The 17,488-nt window shown below is 44.9% G+C and overlaps 1 protein-coding gene across 1 annotated transcript in view; it reads right to left on the bottom strand.

The window, feature by feature from the left end:
* Positions 1–1,288: 1,288 nt before the first annotated feature.
* Positions 1,289–17,488, bottom strand: part of PACRG (parkin coregulated) — a 510,195-nt gene continuing 493,995 nt past the window's right edge. Inside the window, exon 5 of the mRNA XM_047093169.1 lies at positions 1,289–1,449. Within this exon, the coding sequence (XP_046949125.1) occupies positions 1,289–1,449 (161 nt within the window). The remainder of the gene's footprint in view (positions 1,450–17,488) is intronic.

Genomic DNA, 17,488 nt, shown 5'->3' with positions numbered 1-17,488 from the left:
TGCGTCTTAAATCATTAGTGGCAACAGTCTCAGGGCCAGCGCTCGGTGCACAGGGGAACACGTCCGTCTCTTCACTTTGGTGCAGAATGAGAAACTTCAGGCCATGCGTGTCTGGGTGCTGCGGCGTTGCGCAGGCGTGCAAAGTCAGGGCTCCGTCTTGAAGAACCTTTCTGGGCTGGGTTTCAAGCGCCCCGAGCTCAGGGCCTGCGTGCCTGAAAAGCCATTGTCAGGGCTGAGTGCCCTACAGTTGGGTTTCTCTTCGGGCACTTTTTTTCTCTCTCAGTTGAGTGAAAAAGTACATGTTCTTTGTTTTTTTTTTTTGTTTTTTTTTGTTTTTTTTTGTGGGGTGGTGGGGGGGGGTTCAATGAAATTCCTAAACGCTGCGATCAGAGCGGTGCTATGAGAACACATCCACCTGGCGAGAGGAGGCGGAGGAAAGGAGAAATTGCCAAGGAATCATTCAGATGCGTACAGGTCATCTTCAGAAATGACCAAAGCCCCGGACAAGCGGCTGGGTGACATCTTGTCAGTGAACCACCAGGTCCTGAGATGTGTCATCGCGTAGGGGGGACAAGGATTCACAGGAGCGTTGTTTGACCACGTTTGCTGCTGCCTTTCATGCGTCACCCTGCCCGCCGCCCTCCCCACCCCCACCCCAGCCGCACCCCCAGCCCCACCCCAGCATACACCAGAAAGCCCCGCAAAGCCCAGACGACCACGGGGCTCGAAGCGTTAACTACGTTTGTCGCTGAGGTTCATAACGGGCCCGCAAGACTGTCCTTGCACAATTGAAACAGACTCGATGGTTTTATTGAATGTCGGAGAACATTGTTCCGCACAGCTGCCGGAGAGGTGCTGCTCGGCCACGACAAACACCTATTAGGCGGGCGGCATCAGTCCTCCCCTTACAACCTCTGACATCAGCCTCAGGGCAAGCAGACACATAACAGCTATCGCTGAACTGCGCATGAAAATTATAGTTTTATTGTCTATACAACTGAAGGTTTGACTCGGACTCCTGCTTCTGTCCGAGTTGTATAAAGAAGCAATTCTTCTCTTAGAACAAATAAGCACAGTACGCTATTGTAATCTAAGAAACAGGCACTATTTATGTATTGGAAAACTTTGCTCTCAATGGGGCTAATGGTCCAACGGCCCATGAGCCACTATTTTAGCAGCTGTAGAAAAGAAAGCTGTAGAAGTCACAAGTAATGAGATGCTAAAAGCAGCAGAGACAGATGATCTGGGCACTAAGGCAAGCCCTCCCCCATCCCAGCTGTTCCTGCCTCTAGTTCAGCAAGCACGACTCGTAGGTGGGGACCATGTACTTGATGTTGATGAAGGCGTCTTCTCCTCCGTAGCGCTCCAGGACCTCCAGCGTCTCCTGGATCAGGTCACCGATGTTCTCCCTCTTCTGCTGGCTGTAGTCGATGCCGTCTCCCGAGTTAACTAGTTCATGCAAACACACAAAGAGGCCCGTTATTCTGCAGTTTCCCCCCCAAAAACCCTACACGTCGCTCTAGGCATTTTCTCTGCATGCTTGTTAGGAGATGCAAGCATTTAACATTTTTTTTAAATGTGATCTTGTAGAGTTTTAGGGGTAGTGAGTGACAAATCTATAAAAATACGAGGTCCTAGATCGCAGCTGATGAAAAGCCATTGAAACTAAAGGAGTAACAGAATCAACAAAAGTGGTGTAATCACCATTACACTACAGATCACAAATCTCAAAGCTGACTCTTCCAGAGTGTTCTCTCGGACAGTGAGTTCTTCAAGGCCACAACATGGCATATTTCAAGGGAACAGTCTGGGGGTGCCTGGGCGGCTCAGTCGGTTAAGCATCCCACTTCGGCTCCGGTCACGATCTCGCCGTTTGTGGGTTCAAGCCCCGCGTCGGGGTCTGCGCTGACAGCTCGGAGCCTGGAGCCTGCTTCGGATTCTGTGTCTCCCTCTCTCTCTCTCTGCCGCTGCCCCATTCACACTCTGTCTCTGTCTGTCTCAAAAATTAAAAACATTGAAAACAAAAACTAGAGTGAACTGTCTGTGGTCGGGTGAGGGGCTGGCCCGCTGCGGGTTAAGCGGATGTGCTCTGGCAGGAGAGGCTTAGCTCGACCCTTGTCTTTGCTGCTGTTGAGCACCGTCTGCTCTTGATTTTTGCCCAACATTTGTACAACGGCTATTAGTTACCGTTTCCCAGGGACTGCGTGTCACTGTCCAGGCGGAGGACCTGGTGCCTGGAGGACACGGCCAAGGCCAAGGCTTGAAGTGACCCCCGCAGCTGCCTCTCTGGCTCGGCGAGGGAAGGAAGTACCAGCACTGGCCTTCGGCAGCCTCGGGAACCTGGGTCTGCAAACCCCATCTCAAGCAATCGGAGGAGAAGTATGTGATCGTGTGCAACCTGGCTGCAGGAATGACCCAGATGTGCGGGAGTCTGACTAAAATGGAGACCCTTGGCTTCAAGGCAGAGTATAGAAACTCCATGAGGTTCTCCCCAGGAGCATCTTTTCTTTTTTAAGTTTATTTATTTTAGACAGAGAGAGAGAGAGAGAGAGAGAGAGAGAAAGTGGGGTGGGGCAGAGAGAGAGGAGAGAGAATCCCAAGCAGGATCCCCACTGTCAGCAGAGAGCCCGATGCGGGACTTGAACCCATGAACCGTGAGATCGTGGCCTGAGCCAAAATCAAGAGTCGGACGCTCAACCGGCTGAGCCACCCAGCAGCCCCCTAACAGCCGTCTTGACACGCATTCGGTTTGTACTCTGCTCACAGATTTCCAAGGGCCTCAACCACATTTGCTCTCCCAGTAAGCACGGTGGTACCATGGCTCTGCCCAGTTGCTGACATGACCCCGTTTCACCTCTGCTGAAGTGAGGGGCAGCGAATGGGCTGTGAGCTCAGGCGGTGGCCACATGGGGCAGGGGGCGGGGAGCTGCAACCTGAAAATGTGCACTACACCAGATGAAAGTCCTTATTCTATCTGCATTTCAAGTATGGCTCCAAAATGTTGATCTTGCTCGAACGTGAAAATCATAGAGGGGAAAATGGTATTTCAAACTTCTTCCCCAGATACTCTGGACATTTAAGAAAAGACTGAGTAGTGGTTCAGGTCAGTATTAAAAGTAACAGTCACAATCCCACGTAGCAGAGATAAGCAGTTCTTTTGCTTGATTTTTCCAGAAACTTATTACAGAAATATCACTGTCTTCGATAGCATAGGGAAAATGAATTGCTCTCCTGATGAGTTTCTTTTAGTGAGGGTGAAGGCAGGCAGAAATATTAGTAATTTTCAGAGAGAGAGAGAGAGAGATTACGGTCACACAGCTATAGTGTATATCAACTTTTCTTAGCAAATGACCTTACAACACCAAGCCATTATAATTATGTGGGGTTTTCTTGCTCATGATGGAAGCATTTCTATGATCACACAGTAAGCTCAATTTAAGCTAAAGTTTGAGGCACAGGGTAGTTGATCATCCAAAATAACCAAATAGCAAAGAGTTATTGTGGAACAAATAAGAGATTAGATGTTTGAAAAACTATTTTTACCCTATTTCTTTTAAGCGAAAGATAAACTTAAAAAATTTTTTTTAATGTTTATTTATTTTTGACAGAGAGAGACACAGAGCATGAGCGGGGGAGGGGCAGAGAGAGAGGGAGACACAGAATGTGAAGCAGGCTCCAAGCTGTCAGTACAGAGCCCGACGTGGGGTTCGAACCCACGGACCGTGAGATCATGACCTGAGCCGAAGCTGGACGCTCAACAGACTGAGCCACCCAGGTGCCCGAAAGATAAACTTTTTAGAAACAAAAATGTAGACAAACGCACACTTAAACTAAATGGTCTTTTTTTTTTTTTTTCTTTAGATTTACATGGTGAAGGAAGAAGAGAGAGTTGCAGTCAGGCTTGCCCACTAGAGAGGACAGCGTGGTTATCAATCCACTTGGGGGAACTTTCCAAGAGGAGAAGATCTTTCGGTTGAATTAAAAGAGAAGAAGGAAGCTTGTGCATGTGTTTGTGTGTTGTGGGGGGCGGGGGAACGGGGAGGTCGTTGATACTTGTTACAGGTGTGAAGAATAGATCTTAAGGAACAAACTCCAAAAGAAGACAGGACAAGGGAGTCAGAAGAAGGGGCAGGAGGGGAAGGACAGAGACAGATAACGGGTAACAAGGGAGATCGATATCAGAGAATGCATCTTTCAGGAACAACTTCAGCTTCCCAGGATTCCATCCGGAATGGGGGAGAATGTGTGTGCCTCTTCCTGATAGGCACTCCCGGTCCTGGAAGAGGTGCACTTAGGGAGAAGGTGGCGTGGCCCACACTTGCACAGAACAGACGAGCCCACAGCACAAACCCCTGGAGGGCACAGGGCAACGATAACTGGTGATGGCGCTGAGCAGTGACAGCCTTGATCCAGTTTCGTATGGCAGAAATACGTAAATTAATCACTAATAAATGGTGCCTTTTGTTGGCATATTAGTCCAAAGGTCAAGAACTGAATAGATCACGGGACAGACATATTTTCCCGCTGGAGGCAGAGGGGGGTTTGGAAAGTCTGCACACAAAGGAAAGCTTAACACACCCTGTTTTTCCCACTGACTTCCAGAAGGCTACAGTTGACAACCACACTTCATTTCAATAATAACCTATTCTTGCTTTTTTAAAAAATATTTAACTGTAGGAGTAAGTAAAACTATGTAGCTTTTTTGTTTCTCAGCAGTGTAGAAGCCCAAATGATAAAGGGAACAGAACACAATGGAAGTTGCTTACTCAGAAAGTGACTTGGACTGGGCATGTTTAGTGGTTGCAGAATGTATATCACTGGGGCAGGAAAAAGCCCCAGAAGGAACACATTCCCTTATTTTCCATGCTGCAAGGATGACAGGGCATGGGTTAGTGTCAAACCATGCTGAGAAGCAGGTGAGCAATGTGGTCTCCTTTTCAAAACAGCTGTATTGCCACTTTCTTTGAGAATCTGACCTGGAGCTCACCACTTTATTATTTTTTTTTTTAATTTTTTTTCAACGTTTATTTATTTTTGGGACAGAGAGAGACAGAGCATGAACGGGGGAGGGGCAGAGAGAGAGGGAGACACAGAATCGGAAACAGGCTCCAGGCTCTGAGCCATCAGCCCAGAGCCTGACGTGGGGCTCGAACTCACGGACCGTGAGATCGTGACCTGGCTGAAGTCGGACGCTTAACCGACTGCGCCACCCAGGCGCCCCAAGCTCACCACTTTAAATACACATGATGCCGCCAGAAAGTACTCTTGTGAGACTAGGGCACTCAAAAAAAAAAACCAAAAAACACACACACACACACACAAAACCAGATGGTTATTTACAATCGTCAATTCTGATTAGGAGGATGACATTTCAATTTAGGAAGCTTGGAATCTGTTTTATGTCCAGCAGCTGGAAAGATACTTTGGTGAGGGAAGAGAGATGTTTTATTTATAACCAAACAAATAGGACTATAAGTGGTGGTTTCAGCCACACCACTTTTCTAGAGGGATACTATGCAAGCAGAGTCGAACGAGGGTATTGTTTCTCTTCTTGGGGATGCTTTCATGCAGGAGGCATGCAGGTAGGGCTTGAAAGTTGTGCCCGGTTAGGGACTATTGTAAGTGCATTTACGATTCTGAATGCCGCAAATGCTGATGACGTAGGCAATATGTGTCATCACATGCACACTTTTTTTCTATACAGCCCTCTTTAAACTGTCCTTCCCTGGGTGCTTGCTCTTTCCAGGTGCCGTATTGGTCAGGAGTGGGATGTGTATATCCCAGCCTTGCATCTGGACGACAGCATCCTCCTGGTGAGGAGCTCAGCTTGTGTCCGTGAGGTCACCACCGTAACACCCGGTCACCAAGGGCCGCCTCAAAGGGAGATGACGTGAGACACATCTCCGCTTCCAATACAGGAAAAAGGGGCTCTTGTCGTTGGGAGAGCTTATCCTCCAGCTGGGGTCATCTAACTGATCCCCCTCTTGTCGAATGCCTTGATCACATGCACCCACCATGGAAGGAAGTTCAGGCTCATGCTCCTTGACCTCACGAAGCCTCTAAGCCACAGGCGTGTCCCTTACTGCGTGGGTGGTCAGTGGAACCCGTGTCCTGAGAGAACCCTTATCTGTCAGGCGCCCCAGACTTCTTATCTTAGACACATGGAGAGTGGTAAAAGGACGTACAGATGGCCACAGGGAGGGCCAAGCACAGTGAAATTCAATTTTGGATTTTTCTGACTCTAACGGTTTTTTTTGGTAAATAGTCTTAAATGTGTAGCTACTCTTACACGAACTGTAATACGCAAAGGAGTTATTTGGAAGTGAAAGCACTATTTGAAGCATGAGAAATATAAAACAATGCTTATTCCACATACCTGAAGCAGTACTAACGTGATTCTAACAGACGAAATAATTTATGAAATCAACGTGCACTTTCTGGTCACGACCTAGGAAAATTAGCAGGCACCATTTCAAGAGAAACGTTTCTGTGACTTTGGGGGCATCTCCTGGCCCAAGCGGCAGCCTCGCCCCCTGAGGGAGGAGCGGGATCCCATGGGAGGGGTGCCTCCATCCACCTGTCATCCTGAAACTGCCCACCACGTGGGTGCTTTTCGAAGCCAAGGAACCAAACGCCCTTAAAGGAAGCACTGGCTTGGGAAACTCAGCGCGAAACCACCTGAGCGGATCGGGAAAGGGTGAGGCAGGATTCAAATGATGTCCAGACTCCGAATTTACGACGTTAACTCCCCACGCTCACCAGCAACGGCGGTTCACGTTACCCCTTCGGTGTACAACAGCTCTTTAAATAACTGGAGGAATCAGCACATTTCTCAGACAAAAGGCTGATTAACCTGACGGCACAACATCCGCTGCAGCCGTTGGCCACACCAGACAGTGAGCCAGGCAGACCGATGCTCTCAGCGCACCTAAGGCTAAACGACAGCCGTAAAACCAGGGCTTTGAAATAAATTGCTACTGACGCATCATGGTTTGGCTACGCCCTTCTCTGGCCATTCGTGCGTGGGGTCTAACGTGTCGTCAAGCATAGGCACTCTGCAGACACGGTATTTGAACGTGAATCCAGGCCAAGTCCGGCCCGAAGCTGTTCTCAGTCTGAGAGCATCCATTGATGGAGAGCGACTCGCGGAGAGCACGTTTGTCACAGCATGTACCCAGGTGGAATGGCTGGCGAGCCGAGTGGGCAGCAAGAACTCTGGTCCCACGGTGTTTGCCCATCGGGGCTGGACGATCTCCCTGAAGCGACAGTGAGATTAAAAAAAAAATGCGAAAAGGAGAAGCCAAATCATTTCTTTCTGGATCAGAAAAGGCATTTATTGGCTTCTCGAATGCTGAACTAAAATATTTCCCGAGCTCTAAAGACCTACTGTAGGGAGCTTTACCTGTCGGGACCTGTAGCCTGTGACAGCTTCAGTCATAGCTCAAAAGCTGCATTGCTTCAGACTGGGTTTCAGCGACGTCATCATCATGGAGAAAGTGAGCCTCCAGGACCTGGGTTCAGGTCTTGGCAGGTATGCGCAGGTAGAATGTACTGCAAATATTATTGTCATGTGTCTCTTGATGATACTGAACCATCACAGATTTTCTGTTGGATGATTCTGAACAAATTTTTCCCTTGGGTTTAGTAGATTTAGCAATTAGGAGATTGTGATGACCCAAACAGTAATTCCTTGGGCACACTTACTGATATTTAGGCAGATGTCAGCTTTAGTAGAATAAAACTAACAGTTTCCAAAAGAGATTTATTAAAAAGACAACTCTCATTAAAAAAAGATATGTCATTAAAAGGTATCTCATAATATTTATGAAAAGGTTTAGAAGGTGTTGTTCTTGAGTTTTTCTTTTTAAGATATATTTTGTTTTTTAAGAACATTTCAATTTCAAGACCTAGTTTAAATTGTCAATATTTGTTTTGCCAGAAATATTCATTTATTTGGGGTTAGCTTGGACTCAATTTACTTAATAGAAACAGTTGCCTATTTTGGAATAAAAGGGCTTTCTCCCATAAAGTTTGGAAAAGTACAGTGGAAACCATTGTGAATTCCAGTCTGATCATTTTTGAGATGAGAGAATGGAGAAGAACGTGAAGGGGGAAGAAAAACCCTATAACTCAATTCCGTTTTGTATTCTAAGAGAAGGACCCTTTTGGGGAGATGCTTTGAGGTTATCTGCTTTTAGAATTCCACACCAATGCTTCTTTTGTTTTCCTTCTTAGCTTTGCTATGGTACTTTGAGAAGACTAGTCTTTTGTTTCCTAACCATAACATATGCCACCCCATTCGGAATTCTGGGTGTTTCATGTTTAACCCAAGCTTAAGCCGCCGTTTCTTTGGCTGACTTCATATCTTCTTGGAAAGTGATGGTTTTCAATATACCCTTAAGTATGACTGTACAATGGCTATTTCCAAAGTCTCTTCATTCATGGGGGGTGTGAATCAAAGTTGCAATGCTTTTGCAACCAATAACTTACAACAACCACAGCATTTGGCATGCTGGAGATGCCCAAGGGCTTAAACACTTCAAATCTTCTCAGATCTTGTTGACATTAATGAAATTCACAAGATTTCTTTCCTCTGAAGATAAAAGCTTTGAAGCAAGACCTCGATTCCCAGCTGGAAGTCTCTCTCTCTTCCTCTCTTTTTGACACAGGAGCTGGGTGACTAAAGCAAGAGGCTACTAAGCCATCACAGTTTCAAAAGCTCTAGAAAGGGTTTTCATCCTCTGAATGGGGGCACCGATCACTTGTGAAATTGAAGATATCATGGATCTTGGCCCTATTGTCAATTAAATTTTAAAATTTTCCTTCAGAGAGACAATGAAAATTTCTAAACAATTTCCATTTCCCAACTGCCAATTAGATTTATTTCCCTAAATGACATTAGAATGTACTGGTATAGTAAAAATAACGCTGGATATCAAGGCAAATGACTTGCATTATAGTTTTCCAACAACTTAGGAGCTTCAATGTTCAATAATTTACTAGATGCCTTCTGAAATCTCTGAATCTCAGTTACCTTCCCCGTACAATGAAGGGATTGAACTTTGAGTGATCTCTGGTTCCTACCATCCTATCATTACATTTTGTAAGATCACAATACAACTTTGGAACACGCTTTTGGAAATGATGGTTCTTCAAGAGATGTACTGTATTTCAACTGAAAAGATGGTCCTAAAGCAAATGCATAATTCTCCAAAGTAAGTCACAAATTTCATAAGCATCAAATTCAGCTTTCAAATCAAGTTCTAAGAAAACCCAAAAGGACCAATGGCTATATAATTCTAGTGAAGGAGGAAAACACTGTCAAAAACTCAAATTATTTGTTGACACACTGCAAAAAGTTATTCCATCCTGCTATTTCAATAAGTTGATACAGATTTTGACTTCTTACAATAAAGACCAAATGTTTGGGTTGATTTTTTTTTTTTAATTTTTTTTTTTTTCAACGTTTATTTATTTTGGGACAGAGAGAGACAGAGCATGAACTGGGGAGGGGCAGAGAGAGAGGGAGACACAGAATCGGAAACAGGCTCCAGGCTCTGAGCCATCAGCCCAGAGCCCGACGCGGGGCTCGAACTCACGGACCGCGAGATCGTGACCTGGCTGAAGTCGGACGCCCAACCGACTGCGCCACCCAGGCGCCCCTGGGTTGATTTTTTAAATATAGTCGACGGATAGTGATTTGGTCAAGAGTACAAAAAGGCCGGTTAGGTTTATCTTTGATTAATGACTACTTTAACCTGGAAGTTATACTGAAAATAACGGGTGGGTCGACCAATTTATCCCCATACAGAATTATAACAACAGATTCAGTGGCCATTGAATTAAATTGGCTTCAAGCTTTTGAAGTGAAAGTATCTCTTTTCTTGTTGGCCAACTTGATTCAATGACCAGACTGCTTCTAAAAAGGAGAATTCCAAGTCCAGCCCTGTCCTAAATTGATTCCTCACTGGTCTATCTCACTATGGAATAATAATAATGACTGTAACACTAACATAATGTCACTTAAAACAAAGAATAGCCCTATGAGCTAGCTACTTACTGACTCCCCTCCACAGAGGAGCAAACTCTGCTTAGGAAGGTGAAGTAAGTCAACAGAATAACACAAAAAGTAAGTGATACTGAAAAAGAGAAATTATGGCAGGTGTCTGCCCAAGGGCAGCAAGAAGGATGATAGTAAGATCCAGAAGGAGAGGTGTAAGCATCCCATGTCAACATAGGCGGTGTTCAAGGTAGCAGAAACTCTGCCTTTCTAACTGTAGGAGAAGCTCAAGTCCGTAAAGGAGGAATGCCATGGGAGAGAGGGTCTAGGGGAATAAATATCTGTGGGGGGAGGTATTTGACTTGTATAACCAATCAGTTCGTGTTTCACAAGGCAGCAAACTGCTCGTCTAAGCTTCCTTTTTATGATATGGACTATTATGCTATCTTTACTTCATCACAAGTGCTTGAAATAATGACATCCTTTACTGAGATGTGCAGAAAGACGAAAATCAGGGATGACTGATTTCAAGGACTTTTTTTTCTGTGCCACAGAATACATGAGGAATAGGGAGAAATTCTAGGATTAATTTCACATTCCACACCCCCGTCTTTAGGAGCATTTACGATTTCCTGGTTTCCCTCACTATCTGAAAAGAAAGCATTTCTAAGAAACCTTTTGTAAGCCAAAATGGTGGAAAGCGAAGAACTATTTACCTTTAATGTATATGGGAGAATTTTTGAGTGTTCCCAGACCCCAAAAATAATCTCTCTTAGGCTCTTCTGGTACCTTAGGATATATCTTGCTAACGGATGCTGGAAATACACCGAGGTAAAGCACAGATGCTCACAGACACAGTTCAAAGCTCTGGTGGGCGGCTTGATGCTGAGTGTAGCTCCCGGGGAAAGAGCCTGGTGGCGCCCCTCTGGCTGCTGAGGGTGTGCGCTGAATGCTATTTTTTTTCATTTTGTCCTTTTTTCATAAAAGCAAAGCTCCTCTTCAGATTTCTTTTAGCTTAACAAAGATAGGTACTAAGATAGGAAACGGTGGGGCTTTAATGTGCACAAGACAGAAAAGCTGCCTGAGAGCCACTGTCCAGAGTGTCATTGTTGTCTGTGGAGGGACACCTGCTCTCGTCAGACCAAAGGTGCTAGGAAAACCGGTAAGCGGCAGGATAGTAGGAAGAGGGCGAGAAGGTAAAAAGTAGGAATCTTCTAGATCTTTCTAGATCCTTACAAACAAAAAAAAAAAACAACTCAAAGCCACAGATGTTGAGGATGTTATGAATCGAAGTCTGAGGTTCCCATTCCCATGAGGATCAAGGGTTCCTAGTGTTCCTGCAGGACACTGTTTCATAGGATTCTTGCATAGTCCCCGGTGGGCTCTAATCCTGCGTGGAAGCCCTCTGATGGCCCCCCAGAGGTGAGCGCTGACTTCATGAGTCTCGCAAGCCCCGAGTCTGGGCTCAGATGAGTTTCATCTTTGATTCCGCCCTTTTGCTTTCTTCAGTTTGCTCTGTGTAGTGCCTGGCGGGTCTGTTGCCAATAGCCAGGCCCCTCTGGGTTGGAGCTAGTAGTCTATTCTGCCTTTCCATTTTCATGTCCTGCTCTTCCTCCTTTACCCTGCAGGTTAACTTTCCTAATCGCGTTCTCTCCCCATCACAACCAACATCTCCACATTGTATGATGACTCAAAGTCAAGTTCCCAATCATCTGGGACCTCTGTGCTCTGCTCTTCCTCATACTTTGCTCTTTCTCACCAAGACTTCCTGCTCCACTCAGTCCAGATTTCTTCCTGACCCCTGCGTGCACAGTTTCATTCATGTCTTTGAAATTCCCCATAGCACTATGCTCCCCTCTATCTCCTGGTACCTTTCTTCAAGGCTAGTTTTGGACTTACTTCCTCGGGGAAGTTGCCTCCAGAGTCGTCTTTCCTTCTTTTGAATTCCTAGTGTGATAGCCAGCAATCCATCCACCTTCCTTATTTACATGTTGCTCTGGAACGCTTGGGAAGTGTTTTATGTTCACTTAGTTTTCCTACATTTTGTCACCTCTTAAAGGGCAGGATCATACTACTGTAGTATAAATTTCATTCATTTGGCCTCAAATGCAAATTGAACATTTGTAAAAGGAATGAATGAGTGAACAAATTACTACTTTGTGGGTTTACTGAAGCCAGATACAATATAAGCAAATTCAGTTCTAAATAAACTATATGTTAAATGTAGTGCTATTTGCCTAATGCTTATTCTTTATTTATTACTTACATGCTTGTAAGTTCCTATCCATGGAAATAGCATTTCTGTGAATTTGGACAAGTTTGATCAAATGTGGTTAAGTGCATGGGGGCTCTGTATAGTCAGATAGGTTCATCTCTTTTCCAAAGTCTTCTTGAATTTAAAGTGAGGTTTACTTGGATCACCCTTAAATTTGAAAGAACTTTTCTTCAAAATAAAAAATCAGATTACCCCATTCACTTTATTAGCAACACTTGTTTCAAGATGAAGACAATGCTGCCTTCCTATGGCATTTTCATTTAATATCTAAATTTTGTTTAATACTATTTCTTATATGTCCATATGGTAATTTTCGACCGGCTCCAGAGATGACCAAATACATGATTTTAATTGGAAAAGAAATGTTGATTGCTGCTTTCAGGAGTGGGGCAAACCTATTGGAAGTAATTTTACTGAAAATCTTTATAAATGCACCTAAATGACAGCTGTTATTACAGTTTTCCATCAGCAAGAAACTTTAATGATACAACCCATTTTCAGCTCTAATTTTTTTTTTTTGTAATTGAGGCACAAAAATGAAAAGAGAACTTTCAGATTTCTAACAAATGTTATCAGCAAATGCAGTAAATTATGGGGAGCTTTATTTTCCAAATTACCTTTGTTAGAACTTTCATCTATGTAACGAACTCACATCTCAAGCCTTTGTAGGGCCACACTGGTGATCGCCATCATAACAAAGTTTGGTTAAATCGTTTTAGATGAAAGGCTTTATAAAGGGCATGGGTCTGCAAAGTGGAAGACCTTTTAGTAAAAGGCCTCTGTTCTATTGCAGAAAATAATTAATTAGATAAACTCACTAATGGTGCTTACAATGAAAACACACGTCGATCAGATGTTTCCCCATTTGTCTGGGATTTATCTCAGCTTGCCTAAACTATCTACTCTTTGAAAATTCTAAAATGAATTATTGGGTGCAAAATTCAAGTACATTTCCAAACCATTAGCTGGAAATTTTACAGAGTGGGAATCTTTCTCATCAATTGTGCTCGATTAATGCAAAAATGATATATTAAATGAACAAATCAGACCGATCTGCTGGGCTGAACAGCCTTCACTGCCGTAGAAGTGACAGAGTTAAAACTTTCTAGCCTTTTATGGCTGTCTCAGTTCAAAATAACCTTGCAATATTGTCCAAAGCTCTATCAACTTTTATCAGCCTCTACGCTGCTGAGGTAAATGTGGCAAGAGACATCCACTTTGCCACTAAGCGTGTTGTTGCAGAACCCAATCTGAAAATACTAGAGTTTACCTAACAAAATTTTTACAAAGGTTCAAGGCTTTGCTAAAGTCCAATCGGAGTTTTGGACACACATTTAAAAAAAAGGTATCTAAATTCTGGGGGGAAAAATGAAAATGTGGCCATTTAATCTGGTATAGCAGCAAAATCGGGGTTGCATGAGAAGTGAAACAAAAGCTTGTTGGAAATGCTGATAGGTGAAATATGCCAATTTTTGGTATTTTTGAATAAAGAAATGCTTATTTGCCTGAGTTACATTTTTATCATTTGAGATTCTTCAGTTTAGTCTACACAACTGATTTGCCTCTGAATCAGGATTTTAAGAGGGGGTAAGTAGACAAAGGCAGCGAGAAATAAAACAGCAGAATCCCCATGGGGTTGAGGCCAGCAGACGATGAAATGCACACAGGTTTGTTGAACACAAATGGCTTTGCATCCCAGCTCCATGGGACCTTCAGCCTGTTACTGAATCCCTGATTGGAACAGGTGTCATACTTACCTGTAACGATAGGTACAAGGATAAAATGAGAGGATGTATGTCAGGTCTTGTGGATTTAACAAGCTATTGATACATTTCAACAATTATTGAACTAGGATTCAGTTTCAGCCACGAGGATGTCAGCTTCCCTGCTCCCGGATAACAGTGAACTGTCTATAATTTAACTCTTTTCTGGGATAGGACAGGAGGGACAGCCCATGGAACAGCAGGGAGTCAGGTTTTTATCTTTCATAAAATGGGTTGATTCACAGCCTCCGAAGAGGAGCAGACCTGAGTTGCTGTATCTTCGAGTCACGCAGAGCACATCCTTACTGTCACCTGGACTCGCCATGAATGCAGAGCCCCGGGGTCGGGTGGTCTTACTCAGGTGTGGTCGTCCTAGTCTAGACTGGCTTCTCAGACCCTGAGTGTGTCTCCATCAAGACACGTGGTTGTGAGACTTTCTAAGCGAACTGTTTATGGCTTAAGGTTACACTCCGCAGTTTCTGAAGCTCTGTTGTCCTCCAGGTACATTTCAATATGCTGGTGCATATTGAGTGAGGGGGAAAAGACGGGTTATTGCAAATGGCGCTCTGAGTTCGTGGCCCTACTTATTTCTCTCTTGCTTCAACAAAGTCCTGAGTTTTCTAATTTCAGGAGCACGGTTCGTGATTAGCCTGTTCCCTGGATTGCTGGCTGACTGTGTGAGATGCAGTCCTAGTAAGCCAACAGGAAAAAGCGGATCTTGTCTTTGAATGAAAACCTGATACTTGTGCCTCAAGACACAATTAGGTCATAATTATGTAGCATTACTATGGGAGTTAATATTTACATAATAATGCATATGTGGATTTCCTTAGTTTGTGTTTTGAGGTATTAATTGACGCTTAATTCATACTGACAACAGTGTGTTACAATTCCCATTTTATATCAAGCAAGTAGCTGGAGAGAGAGACAGAGAGAGACAGAGACAGAGGAAGGAGTCCTTGCTTACTACTGACCACACAGAGAACAGTATGCTGGAGAAGAGACAGTGAAACCGAAGGAAGAATTGGAGCAATGTTTGGGCTCAGGTCCTGGCCCTGCAGGCAGCACACTGACCTTGGGCTTGAGGAAACTTGTCCTCCTGTTTCTTATTAGAGCCCAAATCCCTCCATCTACCACCTTCACTGCATAGGTTGCTATTTTGGCCAAAAAAACAAAAAAGCCCTCTCTCCTCTTCTAGACGCTTCAAAGCCTGACCCTGGGTCTCTTGGGATGGTGGTGGACCTCATGTCTCCTGTCCCTGGCCAGGCTCCCGTAGACTCAGAGCTTCTGATCAAACTGGGGCAAATGTCCTGGCAAACAGGCACATATGTGCAAACTGTGTTCCAGATGGTTACTACTACGTTAGGCTTGCACGAGGAAGGTACCTCCAGGAGGTTGAGGAGGAGACCTGGACGAAGAGTTCAACTGATTTCTTGCCCTCCTTTACACTGGGGTCCTCCTGTGGGGGAACTATTATCCTTCACATCCAAAGCCTCAAAGTAAACCATTCCATTTAGTTTCAGTCTTCTGGAAATACTGTCTACTAAGGAACACTGCCCCTCTACATGCTTCTATGGACAAGACCTATGTTCTTGGACTTGAAGATCTGCCATGAGACGGTAGGTCCTTGTATCTGGGCTGTTTATTTATTTATTTTTTAACGTTTATTTATCTTTGAGACAGAGACAGAGCATGAGCAGGGGAGGGGCAGACAAAGGGAGACACAGATTCCGAAGCAGGCTCCAGGCTTGGAGCTGTCAGCACAGAGCCCGATGCGGGCCTGGAACCAATGAACTGTGAGATCATGATCTGAGCCGACGTGGGACGCCTAACCGACTGAGCCACCTAGATGCCCCATGGGCTGTTTATATTTTTACAGAGACACTTGGCTGAAAGAAGCAGCTTCAGGGGCGCCTGGGTGGCTCAGTCAGTTAAGCATCTCACTTCTGCTCAGGTCATGATCTCATGGTTTGCGGGTTCGAGCCCCGCATTGGGCTCTGTGCTGTCAGCTCCGAGCCTGGAACCTGCTTAGGATTCTGTGTCTCCTTCTCTCTCTGCCCCTCCCCACTCATGCTCTGTTCCTCTCTCTCTCTCTCTCTAAAAAATAAATAAACATTTAAAAAAATGTTTAAAGAAGTAGCTTTAGTGGTGGGGATTTCAGGAGTCAAGGGGGTCTAGCATAGGCCAGACAACCTTCCTGGACTCTGGAAAGATACCAAATCCATAGCCTGCCCTGCTTCCTCATAGGCTGGCCTCCACTGCAGGGGGACTGGTAAGGCTGGCTGCCCCTGACGTGTCTACAGGCTGGGGCTGTGGGAGGGGGCCTGCAGCAGCACCCACGGTGGAAGAGATCCGCTGCCTGTCACAGAGGTGGAGTGGAGGCCCCTTGCTTCCCAGAGCAGCCTGCCTGGTGATCCCATGCTGTTCCCACCTGCTCCGAGCACTGTGTGCAAACTGACTCCCCAGTCTGGGGAGAAGAGGAATGAGGCAGTCAATCCACAGAGGACATCAGGAACCAGGTTCTAATATAAACTCAGAGGACGTCTTCCAACTTCTGTGATTTCAAGAAGACCCACTGTGTACTTTCTAGCAGATGAGGAGGAGTGAACGAGATTGGTAAACGCGTGAGTCTGCATTCTGGTGGAAGAGGGGGAAGGTACGTCCACAAACCACTGACGGCCAAGAGCATTTCAGACAGTGAGAAGCTGGAGCAGGGACTGGAAAATAGGTGATCAGAGAGGGCTAGGACCACCGGGCTGGTGACCAGGAGGGTTTCCTGAGAAAATGAAGTTTAGGTAGAGACCTGAATGCTGAGAAGAAACCGGCTTGTAACAAGCAGCCGGGGAGGGACGTGCTGTGCCAAAGAGCAAACGCAAGGAGAGGCCTTGAGGGTGGAAGAAGCTGTCACCAGAGAGCATGAGTCCACCAAGTTCTCACATCCACCCTCCTCACTATCGATAGATGCTCTGTGTCATTGTAACTTTTGTGCCCAACAGCCACGGAGTTGAAGGAGTGTAAATTACGTAGCCGACTTCCTCTAGTTAGGGAGTTAGGGACATTAAGTCTTCCCGATTCGCACAATTTTTGATAATAATGTAATAAATGTCTTTGTGTGCACACTCTTTTTCTTTATTTGCGTTATTGCCTCAAACCAGTTCTTAGAAGCGAGGTTACTGCTTCAAAGACGGCGAACATTTTGTAGTTATTGATGTGAATGTATACCTATATATACATTACCATATTGATTTTCGGAAAGGTTATGCCGATTCATAATGTTACCAGCAACATATGAGTTTACCTGTTTATCACAGCACTGGGTGCTATAACTAAAATTCTGTTTGCTAATTCAGGACGAATGAAATGTTACTTGAAGGTTACTTTACTTAGCATTTTCCTAAATTACTAAGGAGGGCTAACATTTTTGTTGTTGTTTTGCTGTGTGGGGTTAAT

Source organism: Lynx rufus, unplaced genomic scaffold (genome assembly GCF_022079265.1).
Source record: "Lynx rufus isolate CCGP_SWC_20201006 ecotype Redwood Valley unplaced genomic scaffold, mLynRuf1.p SCAF_32, whole genome shotgun sequence".
Taxonomy (NCBI): Eukaryota; Metazoa; Chordata; class Mammalia; order Carnivora; family Felidae; genus Lynx; species Lynx rufus.
The sequence above is the reverse complement of the archived record's forward strand: the minus strand, read 5'-3'. Positions and strand labels throughout refer to the sequence as shown.